This window comes from Vicugna pacos, chromosome 34, assembly GCF_048564905.1.
Source record: "Vicugna pacos chromosome 34, VicPac4, whole genome shotgun sequence".
Lineage (NCBI taxonomy): Eukaryota > Metazoa > Chordata > Mammalia > Artiodactyla > Camelidae > Vicugna > Vicugna pacos.
The window spans coordinates 20,869,951-20,896,705 of NC_133020.1; the positions used below are offsets into that span (position 1 = coordinate 20,869,951).

Below are 26,755 nucleotides of genomic sequence, written 5' to 3' on the forward strand. Positions count from 1 at the left end.
GAATTGAACTACAGTGAAGTAAAAACATCTGTAACTCAAAAGATACCATGAACAAGGTGAAAATATAAACTACAAGAGAAAAGATATTTGTAACTCATAAAACTAATAAGGGGTTAGTATGTAGAATATATTAAAAACTCCTACAAATAAATAAAGCAACAGTTCCTTGCAGAGGAGGAATCTAAAGCAGTCTGCAAAGAAAACAGTTTCTTACACTTTTTATTGACTCTGAAAATGTACACTAAGCAACAGGATATGATTTTACACCCATCAAATTGACAAAAGTTAATGTCTGAAAATACCGGTTACTGGTGACCACGTGCAGCAGTGGGAACTTTCATAAAAGGCCATTGGGAAATTTAAATTGGTACTGCCCTTTTGAAAAGCAATTTGTTGATACTTGTGATGACTGAAGTTGCCTAGTCTCTGTGACCCAGCAATTCTGCTAGCATGTGTCCTAATAGGTGTACTTTATATTTTTTGTGTCCGAGAAGACTGGTGAAGGCTAGAATAATGTTTTAGTCCAATAATGATGGAAACAAATTATATTAAAATAGTTGTCAAAACATTTTAAATTTGTGATTTAGTATGCATTATTGGTGTATATTAATAAGATCTACTGGAGGGCCTAAGAGCTATCATAATTTCAAAGTAATGACTAGTGTGGTAATTTGAAATAATCTGCAACCATTATTAAGTCATAGGAAAAGATCTAGGTCTGTTGGTGACAAATCACAGGTACTGCTGAATGCTATTAGGTGCATATATTCATAATTGAAGGAAATATTAAATTCCAGTTCAAGGTTAATGAAAAATAAAGGTATGTCATCACACACATTCACAAACCTGCCTTAAGGCTATTTGTAGGCCCCAAGTTAAGAGTCTGTGTCCTAGAGATTAACATTGCAACACCACTGTCGTAATGTAGTGGTAAAAAAATGGAGAACAGCTTGAAAATTGATCAGTAGGAAATTTTATATAAATTGTGATGTATTCAGACATGTGATATGCATAACAGTGATAGTGAAGCTGAGTTACAATAATACGGTAGATGTCTTCTAATGTCTCCTTGTACCATCATGAGTGATTTCAAACAATATTGAGTGAAAAAAAGCCAGCTTCCAAATAGTGCATGCTCTTTAATGCCTTTTTATGAAATCTTAACATTTCATATAAAATCTCTATGGGAATGGTATATCCAGTCAGGGTAGTAGTGGTTATTCAAGGGTGAGGAATAGTGATGGGAAGGGCCATCTAGTTACATAGAAGGGTTTAAATTATATCTTTAATGTTCAATTATTAACTGTGTCATAGACACACTATGTTATTGTATGCCTGGAATATTTTGTTAAAATATATGTTACGTATTTTGATAGAATATTAATATGGCAGATAGTTTCAATTTTAATTTGCAGGACAGTACAGTTTGTATATATGGGACCTTGTCAAGGGAAGAACAGATTAAGTGCTTTTCTCCAGTTCATCCCAGATAAGAAGTGAATTAACCTATGAAGTGCCAGGCACTTTAAACACGTGCTAGAAACATACCTAGTAGATAATTTAATTCCTACAAAATCCTGTCAGGTGAAGGTATATGTACTCATTCCTCAATATTACTGGGGGGTAGGGGAAATTGGTTCCAGGACCCCACCCTCCACTACTGTGGATTCCAAAATCTGAGGATGTTCAAGTCCCTTTTATAAAATGGCATAGTATTTGCAATCCTCCCATATACATTAAATCATCTCTAGATTACTCATAATACCTAATACAATATAAATGCTAGTAACTAGTGACCAGCATGTGGGCAGACTTTCAAATTTTGCTTTTTGGAGTTTTCTGGAATCCCACCTCCCCCTTATTTTTGATTTGTGCTTTGCTGAATCCACAGATGCAGAACTCATGGTTACAGAGGGCTTGACTGTATTCATGAAGGAATTTTTACTCAGAGCAAAAAGACAGAACTGGAATTTACATTTAGATTTCACCCATACTTGTTTCATGTTATTAAATTGCATATCTCTATCATTAGGTGACTTATTTTGGAAGTGGTAAATTAACTGCCCCTATAAAATGTGTCTGTATCTGAAGTACATGTTAACAGTAAAGATACTAAAATAATCTCAAGCATAATTGAGAGTTTTCTTAAATACACTTTAGCCTGTTCTCACACCTCATAACAGGCTGATGAAGTTATTAGTAACTTCAGTGTTAGGATGTTTTATTTTCACACTGTTAGTCATTATAATTTGGTACATGTTTAGTATCTAAATTTACCTGTGTGACTTACTTTATTATTTTAAAGCACATCCTGTTTAAAAATGCAAATCTAATTCTGTTTGCTTTTTGATTTTAGGATCGAAAGTTAACAAAGTCTGAGAGGCAGAGATTTAAAGAAGAGGCAGAAATGTTAAAGGGTCTTCAGCATCCCAATATTGTTCGATTCTACGACTCCTGGGAATCCACAGTGAAGGGAAAGAAGTGCATTGTTTTGGTGACTGAACTTATGACGTCTGGAACACTTAAAACGTGAGTTCATCAGTATTACAAAATCTGACCAAGAAGTGTGAGAGAAATTGAATTTTCTTATTTATCAGTTATTCATTCTGCTATAAGCATACTAAGGAGGGAACAGTCACTCCAAACGTTAGTATATTAGCACATTTTCCTGCCCCACAAAGTCCTCTGGTGTATAAAATGGTTTTGAATTATGTATTGTTAAGTATAAAAATGAGAAGTTATTGCAGAATAAACCTAGTTAAATCTTGGTGATTGGCATTTCTAAAACTGGCTAAGAGATCAAAAATTAAATGACAAGGTAGCCCTCTAGTGGTTAAAATGAAGTTGAAGCTTATGGACAAGCTTTACCCATTTATTCTTTTTTTTAAACATTTTTTATTGAGTTATAGGCAATGTGTCAAATTATGTACATTATATACAATGTTGTGTCAAATTCCAGTGCAGAGCACACTTTTTCAGTTATACATGAACATGCATATATTAATTGTCACTTTTTTCCTGCTATGAGCTACCATATGTTCTTATATATATTTCTCTGTGCTATACAGTACAGTCTTGCTTATCTATTCTACAGTTTGGAATCCCAGTCTGTCCCTTCCCATCCCCCTCCCCCTTGGCAACCATAAGTTTTTATTCTATGTCTGTGAGTCTGTTTCTGTTTTGTATGTATGTGTGTATGTATGTAGTATTTGTTTATTTATTTATGAGCGATCTCATGTGGTATTTTTCTTTCTCTTTCTGGCTTATTTCACTTAGAATGACATTCTCCAGGGACATCCATATTACTGCAAATGGCGTTATGTTGTCAATTTTTATGGCTGAATAGTATTCCATTGTGTAAATATACCACATCTTCTTTATCCAGTCATCTGTTGATGGACATTTAGGCTGTTTCCATGTTTCGGCTATTGTAAATAGTGCTGCCATGAACATTGGGGTGCAGGTGTCTTTTTGCAGTAGGGTTCCTTCTGGGTATATGCCCGGGAGTGGGATTGCTGGGTCATATGGTAAGTCTATTCCTAGTCTTTTGAGGAATCTCCATACTGTTTTCCACAGTGGCTGCACCAAACTGTATTCCCACCAGCAGTGTAGGAGAGTTCCCTTTTCTCCAGAGCCTCTCCAGCATTTGTCATTTGGGGACTTCTGAATGATGGCCATTCTGACTGGTATGAGGTGATACCTCATTGTAGTTTTGATTTGCATTTCTCTGATAATTAGTGATATTGAGCGTTTTTTCATGTGCCTATGGATCATTTGTATTTCTTCCTTGGAGAATTGCTTGTTTAGGTCTTGTGCCCATTTTTGGATTGGGTTGTTTGTTTTTTTCTTATTAAGTCAAATGAGCTGCTTATATATTCTAGAGATCAAGCCTTTGTCGATTTCATTTGCAAAAATTTTCTCCCATTCCATAGGTTGTCATTTTGTTTTACTTACAGTTTCCTTGGCTGTGCAGAAGCTTGTAAGTTTAATTAGGTCCCATTTTTTTATTCTTGCTTTTATTTCTATTGCTTGAGTACACTGCCCTAGGAGAACATTTTTGAGATGTATGCCAGATAATGTTTTGCCTATATTTTCTTCTAGGAGATTTATTGTATCTTGTGTTATGTTTAAGTCTTTGATCCATCTTGAGTTTATTTTTGTGTATGATATAAGGGAGTGTTCTAGCTTCATTGCTTTACGTGCTGCTGTCCAGTTTTCCCAACACCATTTGCTGAAGAGACTGTCTTTATTCCATCGTATATTCTTGCCTCCTTTGTCAAAGATTAGTTGACCAAAAGTTTGTGGGTTCATTTCTGGGCTCTCTGTTCTGTTTCATTGGTCCATGTGTCTGTTTTTGTACCAATACCATGTTGTTTTGATTATGGTAGCTCTATAGTATTGTCTGAAGTCTGGGAGAGTTGTTCCTCCAGCCTCTTTTTCTTCAGTAATACTTTGGCAATTCTAGGTCTTTTGTGGTTCCATATAAATTTTATTATGATTTGTTGCAGTTTTGTGAAATATGTCTTGGGTAGTTTGATAGGGATTGAATTAAATCTGTAGATTGCCTTGGGCATTGTGACCATTTTAACATTATTGGTTCTTCCAATCCAGGATCATGGGATATCTTTCCATTTTTTAAGTCTTCTTTAATTTCCTTAATCAGTGTTTTATGGTTTTCCGTGTATAAGTCTTTCACTTCCTTGGTTAGATTTATTCCTAGGTGTTTTATTACTTTGGGTGTTATTTTAAAGGGGATTGTTTCTTTACTTTACTTTTCTGTTGATTCATTGTTAGTGTAAAGAAATGCAACTGATTTTTGAACGTTAATCTTGTAACCTGATATACCTTGCTGAATTCTTCGATTATTTTAGTAGTTTTTGTGTGGCCCTTTTAGGGTTTTCTGCGTATAGTAACACTTTTACCTCTTCTTTTCCAATATGGATCCCTTTTATTTCTCTCTCTTGCCTGATTGCTGTGGCTAGGGCTTCCAAGACTATGTTGAATAGGAGTGGTGATAGTGGGCAGCCTTGTCTTGTCCCAGATTTTAGTGGGAAGCTTTTGAGTTTTTCACCATTGAGTACTATGCTGGCTGTAGGTTTGTCATATATAGCTTTTACTATGTTGAGATATGTTCCCTCTATACCCACTTTGGTGAGAGTTTTTATCATAAATGGGTGTTGAATTTTATCAAATGCTTTTTCTGCATCTATTGAGATGATCATGTGGTTTTTGTTCTTTCTCTTGTTGATGTGATGTATTACATTGATTGATTTGCATATGTTGAACCACCCTTGTGTCCCTGGTATGAACCCCATTTGATCATGATGTATAATCTTTTTTATGTGCTGTTGGATTCTATTTGCTAATATTTTGGTAAGGATTTTGCATCTATGTGCATCAGTGATATTGGTCTGTAATTCTTTTTTGGTTGGTGTCTTTGCCTGGTTTTGGTATCAGGGTGATGGTGGCTTCATAAGGTGAGTTTGGGAGTATTCCCTCCTTTTCAGTCTTCTGGAAGAGTTTGAGAAGGACTGGTATGAGTTCTTTGTATGTTTGGTAGAATTCCCCAGTGAAGCTGTCTGGACCTGAACTTTTATTTGTAGGAAGGTTACCCATTTATTCTGTTACCTTGTATTGGGCAGTTTTTGCTACATCTGTGCAAATATTGGATTAAATGCAAATTGTATTGTGACATTTATCGCTAGATAATTTCATTTCCCACAGCATCAGAAATTGAAGCCAAAACAAAGAGTTTTAAGTAAGAGTTAAACAGTTTAAGTTATAGTCAGAGTCCCGTATCTCTCAGAGTATCTGTACTCAGAGAGGAAACTAGTATAAATTATATGGTGTAAATTTCTTGTGGAGGAACTAGATAGTTAATTTTTAATTTAGAGATAATTTTTTATCTCTGTAATATTTATTCTTTATTACTTTCTTTAGTTAATGCTACTGAACTAATTAATCCCAAATCTTTGAAACATAGTCTTTTACCTCCTAGATGTAGTCATTTGCGTGTGCTTTTGGAGGCTCACAATTAACATGTTGAAAAGCAACAGGTTGTTTCCACCCTGCAAATTCTAATTTCCCCACCTGACCTTTCTAGTATTTATGATAGCACTTTTATCCTAGTCATCCAGGCTTCTTGTCATTCACATGTCTGTTTCTTTCCCTAGACTGTGCTCCCTAGCACTATGCCTGAAGCAAGTAAATGTTTGAATGAATTAAGGAAAATTGTCTGGTAGTAGTTGTATGTATATCTGCATCTGGAGATTCTTCTTCTGGTTTGAATACTTAGTGGGTTGTCACGAGTCTGTCAGGCATACCCTGTAAGAGTACCCTGCAATAGCTTACTTCCTTTAAAAAGTATATTGAGGGGCTTTGGAAGGGCCTCCCCCACCAACAAACTAAAATGTAGAATATAATAAAAGCTTTTACACTCTGTATCCAAGCTTCAAAAAAAGGAAGGAAAGAAAGGATAACCTCAAGATAGAAGGTGAAGAAGAGGTTTTCTAAAGCCAAAACCAGAGACATTGCTCTGGCATCTATTTGGATTTCACACTTCATGTGGAGCTTGAGGATTGAATACTAGGTTTTAATGTCCCTATCAGGACAAAAAGCCTTAGAACTCAGTAGAAGAGGGAGCCAGAACTTAGTCTGTGTCAAAGAAACTGAATTTTCCATGAAAAGGAAGACCTCTGCACCTCAGCCAGTGAAAGCTACCAGGAATTTTGCTTTCTGCCCAGGATGAGAGGGGAGAGCCTATGAAAAATAGAAATCTTAGCCGAGGTCGTATGTAGATAGCTCTGTAATGTAAATTTATGCTACCTGCTTGGTGCAGGAAACCTAAGGCAAGGATTGGACATTGTAATTGGTCCAGAATCCAACAAAAACTCACAGGGACATTTTCACACTTCTTTGGTCACAGTATCCATGGACAAAACAGTCCCCAGTGAAGGTGACCTCACAATTAAATTAGAAATCACACCAGTAAATAATAAAGATACAACTGGGAAAAGCACTACAGGAATGAAAGATAATACAGGTAATTGTGAAAGTGATTATAAAATATGTGACTATAAAAGTGTGTGAATGATTTTTAAAGTATATAAGCATACAACATGAGAAAAGAAGGGCTAGAAACCACAGTGAAGGAATGTAACTCCATCAAAACAGTCCAGGTATAATTAGAAAAAACTTAAACGAACTTCTAGAAATAAGGGTAAATTGTTAAAATGAAAACTTTAGTGGTTAAGTTAAACAGCAGCCTAGGTTGAATTGACAAAAATAAACATGAAGAAATCAGAAGGAAAAAAGATGGAAAATATGAAAAAGAAGTTGAGCCATGGAAAATACATTAGATTTAATTATCATTCTGAAAGGAAAGAATCAAGAGAACGAGGACAGTATTTGAGAAGAGGATGGCTCTGACGGGGTGTGTGTGGTCCTAAACAAGTAGATTTAAAACAAATTGTATTCATACCTGGAAGAATACAGAACAATTAGAAACACTTGGTAGCATGTGGAGAGGCAAACAGGGCAAAGGGGATGGGAGTTAGTTCCAGAATATACGCTTTTTGGACCTTTTGAGTTTCTACCTTTGTTCCACGTGTCTGTAAATACTTAAATTGGAACAAACAAACATCCATGTCTGGAAAATAAGATGGGAAGTTATGAGGTAGAAAATTCAGTTCATCAGGTAGAAATAAAGTCAGATTTTTCTTAAAAATTGAAGTGAGATTCATGTAACAAAATTAACCTTTTTAAAGTATACAATTCAGTGGCATTTAATACATTTACAGTTTTGTGTAACCACATCTATCAAGTTCCTAAACATTTTCATCACCTTACGAGAACACTCCTCATTCCCCTCCCTATGCAGTGTATTTACTCTCTGACTGCACGTGATCCAAGTTCTTAGGCACTTTCTTTTACGTTTAAAGTTCTTTTTTCCCCATCATTGTCTGTTTCACTTTCTGCGCCTCAGAGCAGAGAGAACTCCAAAACTCAACAACATTAAAAGCAAATAATTCAAAATGGGTGAAGGACTTGAATAGACATTTCTCCAGAGAAGATATACAAATAACCAACACACACATGAAAAGATGCTCAGTATCACTAGTCAGTAAGGAGACATAAATCAAAAGCCACAATGAGACACCACCTTACACCTTTTAGAGTGACTGTTGCCAAAAAGACAAAAGATAAATGCTGCGGAGAAGAGGGAACCCTTGTGCACTGTTGAAGGGAATGTGAATTGGTATAGCCACTACGGAAAACAGTGTGGGGGCTGCTCAAAAAATTAAAAATAGAACTACTGTATGATCCAGCAATTTCACTTGCAGGTATTTATCCAAAGAAAAGAAAAACACAAACTCGAAAAGATAATACGTGCCCCCATGTTCATTGCAGCACTGTTTACGATAGCCAAGATGTGAAAGCAACCTAAACGTCCATTGATGGATGGATGGATAAGGAAAACGTGCTGCATATATCTGCATTGGAATTATTCAGCCATAAAGAAGAAAATCTTGCAAAAAAAAAACCATGGATGGATCCTTGAGGGCATTGTACTAAGTGAAATAAGTCGGACAAAGATAAATATCATGTGATCTCACTTATGTATGGAATCTAAAGACAGAAACAAAACCAAAACAAACTAACACCACCAACTAACAAAAGCTGAACTCAGAGGTCTAGAGAACAGATTGGTCATTGCCAGGGGCAGGGGCAGGGTGTTGCAAAATAGGTGAAGTTTGTAAAATAAGTTAAGTCCTGAAAATGTAACATGCAATATGGTGCCTATAGTTAATAATACTGTGCTGTATATTTGGAAGTTGCTTATTGAGTAGATCTTAAAAGTTCTCATCATAAGAAAAGAATTTGTAGCCTTGTGATGGTGGATGTTAACTAGACTTACAGTGACCATTTCACAATATATACACATTTTGAATCATTATATTGTATACCTAAAACTAATATAATGTTATATGTCAATTATATCTCAATAAAAAATAATAGATTTACTGCATGGTCCAACAATTTCACTTCTGGATGTATACCCAGAAGAATTGAAAGCAGAGTCTTAAAGAGATATTTGTACACCCATGTTTATAGCAGCAGCATTATTCGTAATAGCTAAAAGTAGACACAATGTAAGTGTTCATCAGTGGAATAATAAATAAGCAAAATGTAGTATAATGTATGTACAGTGGAATATTTTTCTGCCCTAAAAGGGAAGGAAATTGTGGCGTATGCTACAACATGAATGAACCTTAGGGACGTTATGCTGCCTGCCAGTCACAAAAGGATAAATACTCTATGCTTCCACTTACATGAGGAACTTAGAGTTGTCAGATTTATAGAGACAGCAAGTAAGATGGTGGTTTCCAGGGCCTGAGGGGAAGGGGAAATGGAGAGTTATTGTTTTTAATGGGTACAGAATTTCAGTTTTATAAGATGATAAGAGTTCTGGAGATGGATGATGGTGATGATTGCACAATAATATGAATGTGCTTAATACCACTTAACATGGTAAATTTCTTGTGTTTTATCATAATTTTTTAGTTAGGGGGGCGGAATCCAGTGTGTTGAGTTTTCTCAAAAAATAGAGGAGAAGAATCAGTGTCTAATTCATTTTTTGAAGCCAGCATAACACCAGTACCAAAATCTCAGATATTATAGCAAAAGAAATTAATAAAGCAAGGTCCCTCATGAATATAGATGCAAAAATCCTTTACAGAATAATAACAAATTTTTTAACATTTTTATTGATTTATAATCATTTTACAATGTTGTGTCAAATTCCAGTGTTCAGCACAGTTTTTCAGTCATTCATGGACATATGCACACTCATTGTCTCATTTTTTTCTCTGTGATTTATCATAACATTTTGTGTATATTTCCCTGTGCTATACAGTGTAATCTTGTTTATCTATTCTACAATTTTGAAATCCTAGTCTATCCCTTCCCACCCTCCACCCCCCTGGTAACCACAAGTCTGTATTCTCTGTCCATGAGTCTATTTCTGTCCTGTATTTATGCTTTGTTTTTGTTTGTTTGTTTGTTTTTGGATTCCAGCAGTCACAATACATCAGTACCAAATAGGGTTTATCCCAGGATCATAAAGTTGGTTTAACACAGAATGAATCAGTGTTGTTCACCACATTAAGAGAATAAAAGAAAAAAACCCATATGATCATTTCAATATATGTGAAAAAAGTATTTCACAATTCAACATGTATTCCTTACTAAAAACTCTTAGCAAACTAGGAATGGTAGGAAACTTCATCGAACTGGTAAAAGCATCCATGAAAAAACTGATAGCTAACGTCACACTTAATGGCTTCCCCTAAGATTAGGACCCAGATGCCTGCTATCCCTGCTTATGTTCAGTGTTGTTCTAGAGGGCCCACCCACTGCACAAAGCGGGGAAACTAGCAAAAGGCATAAAGATTGGAAAGGAAGAAACGAAACTCCCTGTCTGCAGATTAAGTAATTGTTTACATAGAAAAGTCCAGTGGTTCTAAACAAATTTAGTAAGGTCATAAGATACAAGGTTAATAGGCAATCATCTGTTATATTTTATATACTTTATAAGTAGCACCTGCACTCAATTCCCAAACTTCATCTTCCCTGCGGCGGATAGCATCAGAAGTCTCTGTTCTGTTCTTTTAGCATTAGCTGGGCTGCTTGGAATCTGCTTCACATACACATATTAAAGAGGTCGACCAGAGATGTGGGCAGAGTGAATATGCAGAATTTGGGGCTCCTCTTCTATACCTCCTTTCTGGGATTACCCCCTTTATTTTGTAGGTCTCTGCTGTCCAACAGAACTTTCTGCAGCGATGAAAATGTCCTCTAATCTGTGCTGTCCAAAATGGTAGCTACTTGCCACATACAGTTGTTGAGCACTTGAAATGTGACTAGTGCAACTGGGAAATGAGTTTTTATTTTAATTAATCCACTTGTAAATACAAATGTTCACTTCTGGATGTTCTGTGGCATAGGCTGGCCCTGTAGGAAGTTCTGCTGGCCAGCGCTGTCCTACATGCTGCAGTTGTCTCAATCTCCGTCCTCATTCTCAGTCCTCACCGCGGACCAGTGCTTTCCCTTTTCCCTGGTGTGCACTCCCTTCCAGTTCATGCCTGATTTTGATTGCTCTCCAGAGCCTTCAAGTGGTTGTTTTGTGTGTGTATGTGTGTGTGTGTGTGTGTGTTTTTCACTAGAGTTTATAATTACATCTGCATCTGTAAACAGAGTTGCTCCACCGTTGACCAGAAGTTGAACTCTACCCCTGTTAAATCATTTTAGTAGTGATCTAATTTTAAGGAATGTATTTTTGGTGCTTAATTATCAGAATTTGCCTTGTCAACCACTTAGTATCCTATCCCCTTTATCCTTACTAAAAGTAGCACTAACCTAAGGTTACTGAATCTTAATATTCTAAATTTGATATTCCTGTCTCAGATATGCTAGAATTTAATGGAATTTTTCAAAGCAGTAAATGCATATCACTGATAACCTGTTTGGTGTACTTCACCTTTTCTAGGTACCTGAAAAGGTTTAAAGTGATGAAGATCAAAGTTCTGAGAAGCTGGTGCCGTCAGATTCTTAAAGGACTTCAGTTTCTTCATACTCGAACTCCACCTATTATTCACCGGGATCTGAAGTGTGACAATATCTTTATCACTGGCCCTACGGGCTCAGTTAAGATCGGAGACCTGGGTCTGGCAACCTTAAAGCGGGCTTCTTTTGCCAAGAGTGTGATAGGTATGTTTCAGATGTACCTTGCAATCTAACTGGCTTTCTGACATTCCTTTTACTTAGAAACCTGACCCTGTCAGAGCTTTTATTGCCTGAAATAAACCTTCAAAAATTCATAGCTTGAACCCAGAAAGTGATGTGGAGTTCTCTATATTTGTGTCTTTAGAATCACCTTGAAGACTAGCATTGCTTTGAAAAGTTATATGAAGAGAAGTAACGTGAACTTTGTTGACAAAACCTTATATAACTATCAACCTTATTGGGTCATTTTGTTGATATTTAGTATTATATAGTTACTTACATAACCGATGCAGTGTGTTACTTTCCCCATAGAAGAAATTGAATTTATATGTAGTTTTGTTTCTTAAAAAGTCTGTTGGATATATGTGTATTCAAAAATATCTGCCTGTAAAACTTTATTTTTAAATGTAAAAGTATGACAGACAGTACACTGTCAACTTTTTTCTTACCCGTGTTCTTTAGAAGTTAAATCTAAAACAGTTTTCAGCCTCACTACTATTTCTACACTTTGGGTTGGACAGTTCTTTGCTTTAAGGACTGGCTTGTGCATTCATTGTAAGATGACCTAGCAGTGTCCCTGGTCTCTCCTCACCAGATACCAGTAGCACACCCCTTGTTCACTTCCCCTGAGTTATTACAACCAAAAATGTCTCTAGACGTTGCTAGATGTCCCCTGTGGGGCAAATCACACCCTGGTGAGAATCTCTGGTTTACAGAACAAGGCTGTCCTTTCTAGTCTTTAACTGTAAGTTAGAGAGTTGCAACTTGAAAAATAATTTAATGCTTATTACTTTGACTAACCCTCTTGAAGAGGGTATGACAGTTTGAAAACTTGAAATCTTCACGAACACTCTACTCTCCCCAAGAGGTGACAAGGACAATAACAAGAAAACCATTCATTTTTAAGTGAGCTAGAATCCTGTGTTTTAATAAGAAAAGCATAGAACACCAGTAATTTGCACATCCTTATACAGTGATGTTCTCCTTGGGAAAAGTGTTATTTAAAGCTGAATTTCCATTTTGCCTTCCCTACAAGAAACATTTCGTTGTCTTTTTGGCATCTTAAAAAATCTCCAGCCCAAGAGAGTTTTTTGCCCCCTTCTTTCTTTTTTGTTTTAACTGCAGTGTGCAAGCCTGTTCTTAGCGATGTCCTGTCATTTGAGGTGTCTGGACTTGATTCCTTTGGAAACAGTGGGACCTCGTGTGTAGGAGCACACAGCCTGTCCATAGTTCAGTCTGGGAGCTCAAGCACACAGTGAACTGAGTGTGCGTGTCTGCAGGCTGCTCTTGCTGCACTCTTGTCTCTGGGCGGCCTGGGCACTGCGGGTCAGGTGGACGTGTGTGAGGGGACGGGCTCTGGTGAGCGGCCTGTACAGAACATCAGCCTTTTTACTGCAAGGCCGCCTTAGAAGTGAAACTGATCAGATGGTGCCTTAATGGCAAGAGACTAGCTACAAATGTTAACCTTACAGCTGCCAAACAGCAGGGGGCAGACGAGGGTTTTGATCTTTTTTAACCCTTCGGCCTGTCTCACATGTAGTTACTGTTATACCTGCTTTATTCCTTGCTAGTTGCTTACCTTTTCCTTCCATCCGTTTTCAGCATGAGTTATATTGGTTTATCTTTTATGCAAGGCTCCGTTTTGACATTGTATAACAGTAATCCATTTGAAAAATAATAACACTTGACCCTGTTCCAGTTTTTCGTAAAGGACTTGCAGTGAAAGATCTGTAACATATTTGATGGAACAGACTAAGATTTCTTTCCTCTCCCCCCACCACCTACCTACTTTTCTTCTTTCATTCCCATTTTCTCTCTCTCTCTCTCTCTCTCTCCCCCCTCCTTCCCTCTTTTCCTCCTCCCACTTTCTTCTCACAGGCCAACTCCTCTTCTGCTCCAACCACCTTCCCTCCCTTCCGATGAGTAATGTCTGCAGCTTCTCGCGTTGAGTCTGAATCATTCTTTTAATTTAAGGTACCCCAGAGTTCATGGCCCCTGAGATGTATGAAGAGAAATATGATGAATCCGTTGATGTTTATGCTTTTGGGATGTGCATGCTTGAGATGGCCACGTCTGAATACCCTTACTCAGAGTGCCAAAATGCTGCCCAGATCTACCGTCGAGTGACAAGTGTAAGTCTTCTCCTAACTGGTGATCTTAGGTCATGTCTAAGAAGTTGGGCAACATCAAACCATGCAGAAGGAAACAGTGGTAGAAGGCATCACCTCTCATCTGTCTTGTGTGTGTGTCTCTCTCTCTTCTGATAAGAACACTGGTCAGATTGCGTTGAGTGTCCATGCCACTCCAGGTTGACCTCATCCTGAATAATACATGCAGTGTTCCTGTTTCCAAATAAGGTTCCATTCTGAGATGCCGAGAGTTAGAACTGTGACGTATCTTTTGAGGGGGGACACAGTTCAACCCATAACAGTTCATGAGTTCCCCCAACAAACATTTAAGTCTCTGTTATGTTCCAGGCTTCTTCCTAGATCCTAGGTATCAAATAGTATTGTTAATTAACAAACCTCTGTGTCTCAAGAGCTTATTACTATACAAAGGGGAACAAACAAGTAAACCGGACAGTTAGTTACCATAGGGTATAAAAGCAGTTATTCTTGGGACAGTGCTTAACAGATGCCTGATCGTTGACTACATGTTTACAGTATTGTGTTTGTAGCACAGTATATGGCACATTGTAGGCACTCAGTGATGTTTTGAAGAATAAATGATTCAGTTAAAGGAATCCCAAATATAAGTTAAATACTGTGTAAGTTTGGGAGACTTGAATTACCCTGCAAAATAAGGTCACCTCTGAAATACTAAAAATTATCATATTAAAATGAAATTGAATAGTAGCAAGTAGAAACTGATACACTTTGTATGTGTACATATGCAATACGTTTTGTACGATAGGAAAAACTGGTACAAATAGAACAGAAAATAATAACTTTAATAGTAGAAAGAGTCAAAATTCCAGGACTAGAAAGTCATTTGAAAAGTCATTTGTTCACATGCTCTTCCATCAGTTCTCAAATCACTGTTTGGATCTTTGCTTTGCAAAGTGCAGTCCCTACAACCAGCAGAGTTGGCATCCTAGCACACCTTGTTAAAAATGCAAAATTCTGACCTCATCCCAGACGGATTGAGTCAAAACCAGCATTTTGCAGGATCCAAAGATGATTCACGTGTACATGAAGTTTAAGAAGGGGGAGCTGGAACACTGATCACCTCAGCTCCCTTTCAGTTCTATATGCCTTATTTTTGGTTAAATAAATTAAAAGTAGGCTAAGTAATGTAACACCAAACATTATTTAGATAAATTTTCCTTCCATCATTTATGGAACCTTTTTACTAGCAATGTAAGTAACCAAAGTGACTTAGAGATTTAGCCCTATTTTACTGCATTTTTTCTGCCTTACTCAAGGAGTTGTTTTTGAAAAAAGCAAAATAGTAAGTCAAGGTATAGAAAATATGGAGTAAAAAGCTTGAGGAGTGAATTCATTGGGAACTGTATTAAAATCCTGGGTTTCTAAGGGCACCACAGGCACTCACTTGCTCTTTATTTTTTTCTCTCAGCTGTGAAAATTTAGTTCTGTATTGTCTACAATCCATTATTCTGTCCTGTCAATTATTATATTTGGGAAATGCTGTCTTGATTTCACTGACGTCCATCCCCATATTCTGGCTTCCAATGAAGAATGAAAAGGGCTGTGTCCTTTTTAAATCTTTTAATTTTTCTAAGGTTTTGGGTGCTGAGACCAATGTGTGGGCGATTTAAGTAAGTACCTAGATTATACAATAATTTAGTAATTATATAAGCAATAGTGATGACTCTATTGAAACGCACCCTGAAGTACAGTGCTTTCTTTTAAGTTTGCTTTGGTTGTAAATTTAACTAGTATTTTAAAAGTATATGTCAGCATTAGTCTGCCAAATGACTGCACATTTATTAAGGAGGCATGTTTGAGTATCCATTGAGCGGTGGGGCGATCATCAGACTCCCTCATGCAGACTGCCCTCTGCCACTCCGGATTCCTGGTCTCCACCCAGACCTGCACATCCCGTGTTAGTAGTCAGTGAACCGCCCCCTCCTAAACATGCAGGGCCTTCTGTGGGTTTGGCGTTGTCTTAGAAATGGGATACAAAGAAGAGTGTGTCACAGCTCTGGATTACCTTTTTTAGATCTGAAGGTCACAGAACGCTAGTCAGTTGAACCATGAGCTCTAGTTCTTAGTTTTCTTTTGAATTAAACAATTATTCACTTATTTAACAGTGATTAATTAAGTATCTTCTACGTGCCAGTTTAGGGTTACAGCAGCGAACCAGATATATGCTTCAGTGTTCTTTCAGGGAGGGGAACATTGAGGTAGTAATTACAATAAAGCACGTGGATTTTTATAGACATGATGAAGTAGGGGATGTTGATGTCCTTGAGAGCTTCAAAGACAGTATTCCTGAGAAAGTATGTTTAGACTGAGAACTTAGTTGACCTTTGACAGGGATGCTAAGTAAATCTGTGTGAGGAATGAGCCAGTAAGTAGCCTCAGTCTTCTGGCACTCTACCAGAAATATTCTAGAATTCCCATCCCACCCCCCGGTTTCTTGGAGAAAGTCATGCCAGTATTATTCCCTCTTCAGTGTTCTTCTCATACTCAACCTCTCATAGTAATACTGATGTCAACCCCCCCCCCCCCCGCGCCTGTAGAACTGAGCCTCTGGAGGACAGGTGTCTTCCCCCTCTGTAGATCAGTTCACTACTACATGTCTGCGCCTTGCAGTAGTGCAACTGCCATGTAAATAGCAGGCGATAGTGGTGTAAATATGAGCAAATGTACACCCTGTGTGCCAGACACTGCATTAAACACTTTGCACATGTTTCATACATAATTTAGTTCTTCCAACAGCTTTGGCAGGGGGCGGTTTGCTGTTACTGTTATCAACACTTCATAGCTAGGTAGTGTGAAGCCCAGGATGGGCAGCCCGTGGCTACATAAGAGTTATTTGTTGTTCTCTTATTCTGGTCCCAGGTCCCCCTGCTCATGTCAGAATGCTATATTGAATCCATAAATGTTTGTTACAGCGTCAGTCTGTCCTGAGGGGTAAATGTAGATGGGTTTAATGATTACATTCTCTGGTACATTGATAATAAACTGTTGTGTGTCATTGTTCTGTACATGTATTTCTTTCAGGTCTCTACTTTAAGTGTTCCTTGCTCAGAGAGGCCTTCCCCGCCCATCCATCTAAAACAGTCTTAAGTGTGCACACACCCTTACTTATGGTTTTATTTCCTTCGTGGCTTTTATCACAGCTTTACAGTATTTATCTAAAGCCCCAATCAGAATATAAATTTTGTGGGTCGTTCGTTTTATCTGACTTGTTCTTGGCTGTATTCCTAGTGCTTGGAGACTGGCAGGTAACAGGCACTCAGTCAGTATTTGTGAAATGAATACATAAACATAGAACTGTAGGGAGTGAAACACAATTTTATGTTGCCTGGGGAGTAAATGGGCTCTGGAGTTGGGTCTCTTTGAGTTCAAATCCCAGCGCTGTCATTTCCTGTCTTGTGTACCTGGGGCAAGTTAATTAACTTCTCTGAGCCTAAACTGTTACGGAGGTCACATGGGAAACATGCCTACCATGCAGTGAGCAGTCAGTACTTACTAGGCACTGCCACTGTTGACACTAACGTCATTATGGCATGCTTCGTAGTGAGATAAGTTGTCTCTTGTTCTGTTCTTCTATCTAGTGATGTTCAACAATCAGCAGTGATTAAAATGTGTTTAATGAACTTAAAATAAAGGAAAGTTTTAAATGTGCACGCATGAGCTAACATTTATTTATAATCTTGTTTCTTGCCAGTCACCTTGCAAAGTGCTTTACATATGCTATCTTATTTTAATCTTTTATATTCTGGTAAGTAAATATCTTCATTTCACAGGTGAGAAAATAGGTTCAGAGGTTAAGCATTTTGCTCAAGGACATGAAGGAAAAATAATAATAATAATAAAATCAGAAATCAAATGTCTCTAACATAACACTAATACAAACCTTAAATTTTTTTCCCTCTGCTTGTTTTTGTTTAACTTGTTTTCCTCTAGACCTCCAGGGGAAACAAATCTGCGAGTAAAGAATTTAGAGTACATGGGTAGCATAAGTTGAAGACTCATATCACAGGTTTGAGCCCCTTTATAAAGGGTTCGTGATCCCTGTTTAGAGGAGAAAAGCTTAAGTTATCTTGAAAATTTCTGCCATTGGTAATGAGAAGTTCCAAATAAGAGTCCTCGTGTACTTAGCACAACTTTTGTCTGCTATTAGAAGGACAGAAACCACAGTAAGCAGTGACGTCAGTCTGTTCTGCGGAGGATAGTGCACTTGAGGCTGGAGCAGTACACGGGCTCCCCTGTATCCAGGGGGTAATGAGCCTTGGAGAATAATGAGGTCAGCTAATTTCCTTGGACAGAGCTGGTTGGATTTGGTAGGAAGTTTGAAGAGGCTTGTTTTCCAATGGGGTCATAAAGTATGTTCAAATTCCTGTAAACTAATGGTTCATACCAGTAAGAATCTGGCTGAATCCAGCCTCATAACAACCAAGTTAGAAATAATGGGGATTTTTAATTACTTTGTTTGTGTAATTTGACTTTGTCACTGATTGCTTTAGCCTTTGGATTGCAAGGCTTGAACATTCTGTCTGGGAAAAACAGAATTAAAGCAGTTGGGGTGAAATTCCTTTTGGTTTTTATGTAACTGATTGCAATTCACCCTAGTTTTTTACAGAAACAAGTGAAGCTGATTCCTGATTAGATAGGGTTTGAAAAGTTGAGGAAAACTTTGTATTTTTTTTCTTTAGCAGCTGGAATTTTTTTGTGATATCCCAGAGTTCTAAATTCACTGCAGTTAGCTGAAATGATTCCTTTATAAATTTTATTCTCTTTCCATCCAATGAATGTGAATTATACATGTAAGAGAAAACTTTGTGCACCAGGGTGTGTTAGGGACATTTTGCATGATTGTCAAAGTCATTCTAGTACTCTATTGTGATTTGATTAATATCAAAGTTTCTTAATCTTAATCAGGCCATCAGTCTTAAACCAGACAGTTCTGGGTATCATTTTCAATGTTTTAAGTGCTAAAGAAAAATTGTGAAATCTTTATTTTAGAATTTCTCAGAAAAGCTTATCCCAAATGAACGTTGATCTATAACTCACAAAACATTAGACTACAGAATAAAAACTGACAGTATATAGAGAGATGGTTTCTACTATATTTAAATAAATTATAGCAGCTTTCATTTCTTGATACCTTGTAAATAATTTATATGCTGGGAGATTCAGACAGATATTTTGTAATTGGTGCCTTCTCAATATAGATGATTTGAAGTACACCTTGAGAGAAGTGTTTGGACTCACCTGACTGAAAATGGGGGCAGTAGAAAGAGTATTCTTGTGAAAATGTGCACTGAGAGTTCAGTGAACAAGTAACCAGTTGACTGGAGTTGTCTGAGGGAGATAGAAGTAGAGAAGCAGGTGGAAGTTTGGCTGTGAGGGCTTTTCACCCCAGAGGAAGGAGATTAAAAAGCACTGAAACATGGACCAGAAGTAACGTTGAACTAGACATTGTTGAACCTGGATTCTAGTTCTTGCTTTACTGTTGACTAGGCCCTTACCCACTGGAATGTGCACTCTTTTATTCTAGGTGCTGAAGATAATGCGGTTTATCTAGCAGATGTCTGATAGGTACTAGACTAGACGCCTCAGAGATGTGAGTTGAAATAATTCTAACTTTGACATGGCATTGATCTCTCTGGCCTATAGTTGTCTCATTTGAACAAGTTGGGACTCTAACTCAGATTCTTTCTAGATCTGTGATCCTACGGCCATCTTGTAGATGTGGAGAACTACTAACCACAATGTGATACAAGTTAAATGATATCAGATGATTAGAAATGGTTAAATTTCAGATGATTAGATGAAGCCAGATGATTGAGCCAGGCACAGTGTAAAATACAAATTGGAAAGAGCAGAAACAGTGAGGTCCATCTTAAGTTGGTCTGCACTTAAAGAGGACCCTGGACTTTGATGGTCACAATTGTTATGCCGAAGAAGCAGTGATTTTGAGAGGCAGCAAAGAAGCCAGTTTAAAAAACTTACGTTGTCTGACCAGAGATCTTTGGCTGTTGGAGGGGCGGTAGGAATACTGGCAGCAGAACTATTTACTGGCTGTTTAAACATTTCTCTTTGTTTAAAGAGCTCATAGAGAATAATAGTACTAAATGCTGTGGGAGAAGCAGCATCCAAGAATGACAGCTGTTTCTATCTGGATCATGGAAGTGATGATGGTACTATTGAAAGAAATGGAGGAAATCCAGAGAAAGGCACTGACTTTAAGAGGAAGAGGAATTAGAGGTTAGACATGTCGACTGTTACTGTATGTGAATGGTATTTTTATTGTATATATTGGAAATTATTTTGGTCTTCATAGATCTAGATAATTGTGCGTACATTATACTTCTGTCCAAAAAAAGCTACGTCATTTTTGGTTTTGCTTGTTGCACAGTAAAGTTTAAAAACCTACTCATATATTTATATCTGATGAACCCATGAGGCAGCGAACATGGTGTCTGTTGTCTAGCTCTTTCGTTTTCATTTAGCTAAGCATAGTCCTAAGCAGGCTTGCTCAAACACCAAAGTTAAAGGTAATGGTGGACTACATTGCTGTATTTCTGACCAATACCTGGCATCCTAGACTACTTACTTAGTGGTGATGAACTGTGTTGAGCCAGAGATCAGTGGCAACTACTCTGAGATAGCTTGTTGGGATTAATAGTCATCTCTGGTCCTTAGAGTAGAAGTGTCCCTACCAAACAGCTTCCAAGCCCTTACCTTATGCTACTGTTACTGAGTAATTGAAGCCTTCATACCCACTGTCTTGATGGGGATTCAGGCTTAGCAGATTACAAGGGGTAGCACTTTGTTCTGTTATCCATCATAACAGTACAGTAAACAGTGCTTTTTCTACCATCTTTGTTAATGTCATGAAGAAAAACCCTTCCTTAATCACTAAGATCAAAGCAGTAGTCATTTGGGTCCATGAGATCCTCCTGGCAAATGGAAATGCCTTTAGTTAGATATGCATATTGAGGCTTTTAATAATAGGAGGGAAGGGAGAAGAATAAGTTCTTATCACGTCTGTGTACCTAATCACAGCTGTTTAATTTTTTTAATGTATTACTAGGGAGTGGTAAGGCAGTTTACCTTAATGTCACCACTTTTAAAATTAGGTAAACAGAGGAACTGTTACACTCACTTTTCAAGTAAATTTAAGTAATATGGTCCAGGTCACACAGACTTGGTATATGAGAGGTTGAACTGGGAACCCAGCTCTAGTGTTGAGACTTCCTTGTTCAGTGTTCTTTTGGCTACGTGTTCTGAGCTTACATGGCACCCACCCCTACCCCCCAGGGTTGGCAGTTTATGTTTTAAAAAACAATGCCCCAGTTGTCCTATTTTCTTGTCCATCGTTTTTCTACATTTTGGTCATTGAATTCAGTCCCCATTTTCTTTTAAAAGCGTAGTTTTAATACGATTAAAGGGAAGGGAGTGTTTTGATGAACAGATTTCTAGTGCAAGTTTTGATGTCGAGGGGGCAGAACCTGTAGACATCATGGGCGGAGCTTTGAGCAGGTAAAAATCTCATCCTGCTTGTCTAGGGCTCTATTGCTGCTGGAGGAGAAGCAGGAGGAACAGTAGCAGAATAGTTTCCGTGCTGTTCAGCATGTAGCTTTGTTTAAAGGGTCCATCTAGAACAAGCAGACTGCTGGCTGAGCAGAGCAAATCCATGTCTGAGAGTTGGGGAGGCACGGCTAGTGTTAAACAAGAAACCAGACTTCAGCCTGCTCTTGATGTCCGCCTTGCTTGTGCTGTGGGCTAATTTACATCTTACCCATTTCTCCCCATTTTCCTCTAACTGTAACAAGTCTGTTTTGCCTTTTCTGATGGATTTTACAAAGAAAGATTTTTGCTCAGTGTTTGTCATTATAAATTCTCATTGCTGCTGCTGCCCTCAAAAGGATTGTGTAAATGAGGTAGGTAAGAATTTCTAGTATATGCAAAAAGTATGTTGTAGCCATTTGGTGATAGGTGTGGAAAGTTCCAGTTAAAAGTATTGAGATTGTTTTCTTCATAGTGCTTTTTAAACTATTTTAGTTCAGTTTTGTAGTTTGGTTAACTTATACAGCATTTTGTGTGAGGAGGAAGGGGGCTCTTCTCAATTCTGAAGGGTTAGGAAAAGTTTTCCTTTTATGAAAGTATAAATGTTACTCTAGCACATTTGAAACTTAAGCTTTCAAGAAGCAAGTGCTGACAATTTTTAAAAGCTAGAAGATTGAATCAGAGAATACTATATTATGACTCAACTTTTGTTTTTATTATGAGTCACTTTTTTCCCTAGCAGGTTATGTTGGCAAACCAGAAGTTATATACAGTTGGCAGAAGAACTGAGTCTATAAAATGCATGTATGTTTTTGGTTTTTCTTAGTTTAAATCAAGCAACATTTTATAAATATTTATATCCAACTTTTGATGTGCCCATTGGTGGAGGGCACAATTGTTGGGTTGTTGTTTTTTGTTTTGTTTTTTGTTTTGGGTTTTTTTGTGTACTCCATTTAAGATTGCACAAAAGTTGCCTTTTTTTTGTTTGTTTTAAGAGAATAGATACAAGTTTATGTAACCCCTAAAGTTTCTTACATGGATATACATTAGCTGTTCAGGAGGTATTTTTGTTTAATGCAGAGAAACATGCTACTGTCCCATGTCAAAAAGCATAATATGGCACTGCTGCCTAAAGAGAAGCCCTGTGAATTACAGCGGTAATTAAGCAAGAATGTTCCTAGAGCTGGTAGGTTGCTCGCTCTGAAAGGATGGAGAGAGAGGGTATGTGCCTATGACTTAATTTTTCTTCTTTGTGAAACATTAGCCCAATTTATCTTCCTTAGTGCTCTTTTCTGTTTGTGTTTTTGAACCTCGTTCAGAACAGGTGAACAAAACTTTGCTTCTGCTGGTTGAAACAGGACTAGAATAGGACTGCGTGGGGCTGAATCAGGGGAGCATAGAAAAGAGGTGATGTTTGGAAGATTTTAAGGCTCTAAGTTGATCATCTTTGTTGAAATACATGAACTAAAAAGGAAAAAGGATGAAATACTGTCATTAAAACATTTTCTCATCATTACTTTCTTCTGTCTGATGCTTAAAATCATGTTTTAGAATAATCTTAAGCCAGCTTTCTAATTAAAAAAAAAGTATCAGTTATGAAATAAAGTTCTCTTACCTCTTAAGACCAAGAAGCCTACGAGTTTGATGAGTACTGTGTATCAAAACCTGTACTTATGTATTTTAAGCAGCTTTGTGTCATGTGTCCCAGATGACTTTTCTGTAGGTCACTTTCAGAGTCAGTGAGCCTTCATACTCATTTCTCCTTTCTTTTTTGGATCATTTTTAACATAGAGTCCCCATACATTCTTGCTTCTCAAATGATTCATAAGAACTCTGAGAGATATTTTGATAATCCCGGCTTCTTGATGGTTGCTGAAATTCCTTCTACTTTTTTTTATCTAAATGGGTAATCTTTTAATACCAGCTGCTGGACTGGTAAGGTGTTTCTCCATTCTCTTGGCTGTCTTGGCACCTGCCACATTTTTTAAGGCAGCAGTGGCATCTGAATATGTTGTATAGCGTTGGTACAGAATTTTCTATGCCTAAATCTTGGCTGTGCTTTGAGAAAGCAGCTGAACCGAGTAGAATCAAGGTGTTACACTTGCATGACCTTGTATCTCATTTGTTCAACTGAGATTTCTATTTATAAAAAGGAATTCTTGTTTGTAAAATTATAAATGTATATATGTTTGCATGGGGAGGATATTAAGAAGAGGACTTTTTATTTTTAAAGATAACCTTTCATCTTTGAAAGCAGATTGACTGTGTATCTTGGTGAACATTTTTCCAAGAGAATTCTTCACTTCCTTTTAACTCTGTTTATTATCTTTAGTGAGTGCCTTTGAAGTCAAAGGTGGCCTTAGGTCAGCAAACTAAATAATTTAAAGAGCTTTCAACCTAGAGACCACATTTGATTCTAGTTCCTGTACATATAGTTGGACAGACAGCTATCGCCACATTCTAGACAGAGAATCTGAAGCTCAGAGCTGCTTCTCCTTGTCCAGTTCACACTGAATTCAAGTCTCCTGTTTAATCTTTCATCTTTTCAGTATGCCTGTGCTAAATTGAGGCAGAAGAGTCTTATAATCAGTATATGTGTGATTTATTAACTTAACATGTAGAGTTTTATTGCCAGAAGGCCAAACTACATTCCTCTAAAATGTATGTGTTTATGGAAGTAGGAACATTTTTTTCTAAACATATTCTATAGCCTCTTTAACCACTTACCTGTAGTATTTGGAATGTCTTTGCATGCAAAGGCCAGTTATGTACTGGTGTTCTATTTTACCAAAGAACAGTCTTTCAGATAACTTTCTGCCGATAGTGAATGTTCTCTAAACTTAATATACAGTATTTTGGATTGTTCTTCCTGTTGTATTCATAAATAGTATCTTGAAGTTTGCTTTTATACACTTTTACATGTTTATTGTAGAAAATTAAAAACATATAAAACAAAATCTCCAGTGTTTCTACTACCAGAAAACTTTCAGTAAGCATCATTCTTTTTTTCCCTTTAAAACAGGTCCTATTTTCTTTTAGCCTGAGTTTAAAATACTGTACCAGCTTGCTCACTTAAAGCAGCTTTTTGCTTCAGCAGCATTTACTTTCTTGTTCTCATTAGAATGGTTATGTGAAGGCAAAGACCAGTTGGGAAAACTTCGCTGGACTTTGAAAAATAAGAAGAGTGAAGAAAATACAAACAGTGATCTTTGCGGTCGTTACTCAGAAACAAAGCCATTTGATGTATTTTACCGTAACCCGTGAGAGATTACAAACACTTCTGTGATTTATCAAATTATGTCACTAATAGTGTTTTAATGTATATTGCCCTGAAACAGTAGTTGCTTAGAATTTATACGTATTCTAGCTTTTCTAGTCCCCTTCCCCTGTGTTTTATGTGATTATAGACTTAGAGTGCAGCTTGGCAGTGTGTCAGTGTAGCTGCTTGTTCGAGTGGTTACTTAGATGGGGTGAGAATAATGAGATGCCTTTCTTCACACCACCTCTCAGACAGGAGTATTTTGTTAGTCTTCTATCTTATACATACTTCCCACATTTTGCTTAAATTTTATTTGCAGAGAATTTACACTTCGTGAAGATTCTGAAGTACTACTGTGATGCTGTTTAGTAGTGCATATAATAGTGACACTGAATTTTCTTTTGAAATTAATTGGAAGAGTTGTCTTTCACATGGGTCTGAAATACTGCTTGTCATTTTATGTTTCCTGTGTACAAGACAGTTTGCTCTTTAGTTATCATGCCACACCAAGCCAAATTCCTAACTCCTTCTGTACTTGAGTTGGTTCAAGAGTACTGCAATCATAGAATACCTGCCAAATGAGCATGTGCATTCATGCCCGCACATGGACTCACTGTTCAAAAGAGTTAGGTGTTGTGTTGATTAATGTGTTGGGGAACAAAGCTGAACAGAAGATCTTTTAACCAATTAGAACATTTGGCCTACCTTTTAGCCAATAACTTCCTTTCTCTGAAACACAGCAGAAGATGTTAACAATAGCTTAAATTTCTCACTAGCTGTATATAGAGGCCATGGAAGTAAGTGACTCTACTGTCTAATTATTCTCTGTTATCTTGTGGGGGCTAAATTGCCACTACCCAACTCTGACCCTGCGTAGACTAGCTCCTGCAGGCAAATCAGAAAAAAGCTGGAATGGTAAGAAGGCAATCTGGTAAAACCGTCGGAGGCAAGTGAAAATCAGAGCTTAAAGTCCCTGCCTTCATTAATGTGTTTGTGTCGCTATTTTTATAATTTTAGGGGGTAAAGCCAGCCAGTTTTGACAAAGTAGCAATTCCTGAAGTGAAAGAAATTATTGAAGGATGCATACGACAAAACAAAGATGAAAGGTAAGTTGCCTCTTTTGATCTGGGTTTTGCTTAAACAAAAACTTAAAATGTAACGTGCTCTAAATAAAACACTCAATCTACAGTGTATTAATACTTCACGTGTGATCAGTTTATCCGTTTACGTCACGTAGTATCTTTAAAAGTAGAGTTCTGCCCATTGAAGACAGTGTTCAGACTTGATACACTGAAATGTTGTAAACATGTGGTTTTGTTGAGTTTAAGTAAACCAGAACCACCATAAACATAGTGCGTTCAGTAAGAACTGCTTAGTTGTAGCATCAGAATAATCTGTAAAACTCAGTAGGGTTCTGTCTTTATTCAGCAAATCTGCTCTTGGTCCTTGACCCGTTCATTGAGTTCTGAAGATGAGACAAAACATTGGCTCTTTAAAATCAGCTCAGCTAGGCAGTTTTATGCCAGAATTGAAGAAGAGCAAAGTGTCGAAACTCCTTTGAATAAAAAGAGACGACTTCGCCCAGAGCTTGGGAGGAGATCTGGCTTAGTCGTTTGTGCTAACAGAGGACTTTTCTCAGAGAGTGGCAAGTACCTGATCTGCCATATAGCTGATTCACCACCCGTTAGGCAGGGCAAAGATCCAGTGTCTGTTTTTGGAAAGTAATCTTTCCCCCCCTCACCCAACAAAGAAGAAAAAGTAGACCAGCCAGTACAGACACAAATTGTAAGTTGAGCATAATCTACCTCTTGAAGAATGCATGTGATCAGGTGTATCAGCCAAACTAAAGAATTCCATATCTCGCTTCTCCAGTCTCATTTTTCTTTTTATAACTTCGTTATTTGGAAGAGCTTAACATTATGATCTTTAGTTTTTTTTAGTATGGGTTTCTATTTTTATGTATACTGATTGAAAAGGAGAGTACTTAGTCTCTTTAAGAACTTTT

The 26,755-nt window shown here is 37.4% G+C and overlaps 2 protein-coding genes across 12 annotated transcripts in view; one reads left to right on the top strand and one right to left on the bottom strand.

Moving 5' to 3' along the window:
* Window positions 1–26,755, top strand: part of WNK1 (WNK lysine deficient protein kinase 1) — a 116,933-nt gene that overhangs the window by 44,641 nt on the left and 45,537 nt on the right. For 9 of the 11 annotated variants that reach the window (XM_072954462.1, XM_072954463.1, XM_072954465.1 and 6 more), the window contains exons 2-5: window positions 2,357–2,529; window positions 11,549–11,769; window positions 13,759–13,916; window positions 25,768–25,856. In XM_072954462.1, the coding sequence (XP_072810563.1) occupies window positions 2,357–2,529; window positions 11,549–11,769; window positions 13,759–13,916; window positions 25,768–25,856 (641 nt within the window). Of the gene's footprint in view, window positions 1–2,356; window positions 2,530–11,548; window positions 11,770–13,758; window positions 13,917–21,509; window positions 21,866–25,526; window positions 25,548–25,767; window positions 25,857–26,755 lie in introns of those variants that run through there. The other 2 variants (XM_031670786.2, XM_072954471.1) reach the window with 2 other exon arrangements.
* The window catches only part of FBXL14 (F-box and leucine rich repeat protein 14), a 429,592-nt gene continuing 427,225 nt past the window's right edge, over window positions 24,389–26,755 (bottom strand). The window contains exon 2 of the mRNA XM_072954483.1: window positions 24,389–24,403. Coding sequence (XP_072810584.1) covers window positions 24,397–24,403 — 7 coding nt within the window. The 3' untranslated portion in view covers window positions 24,389–24,396. The remainder of the gene's footprint in view (window positions 24,404–26,755) is intronic.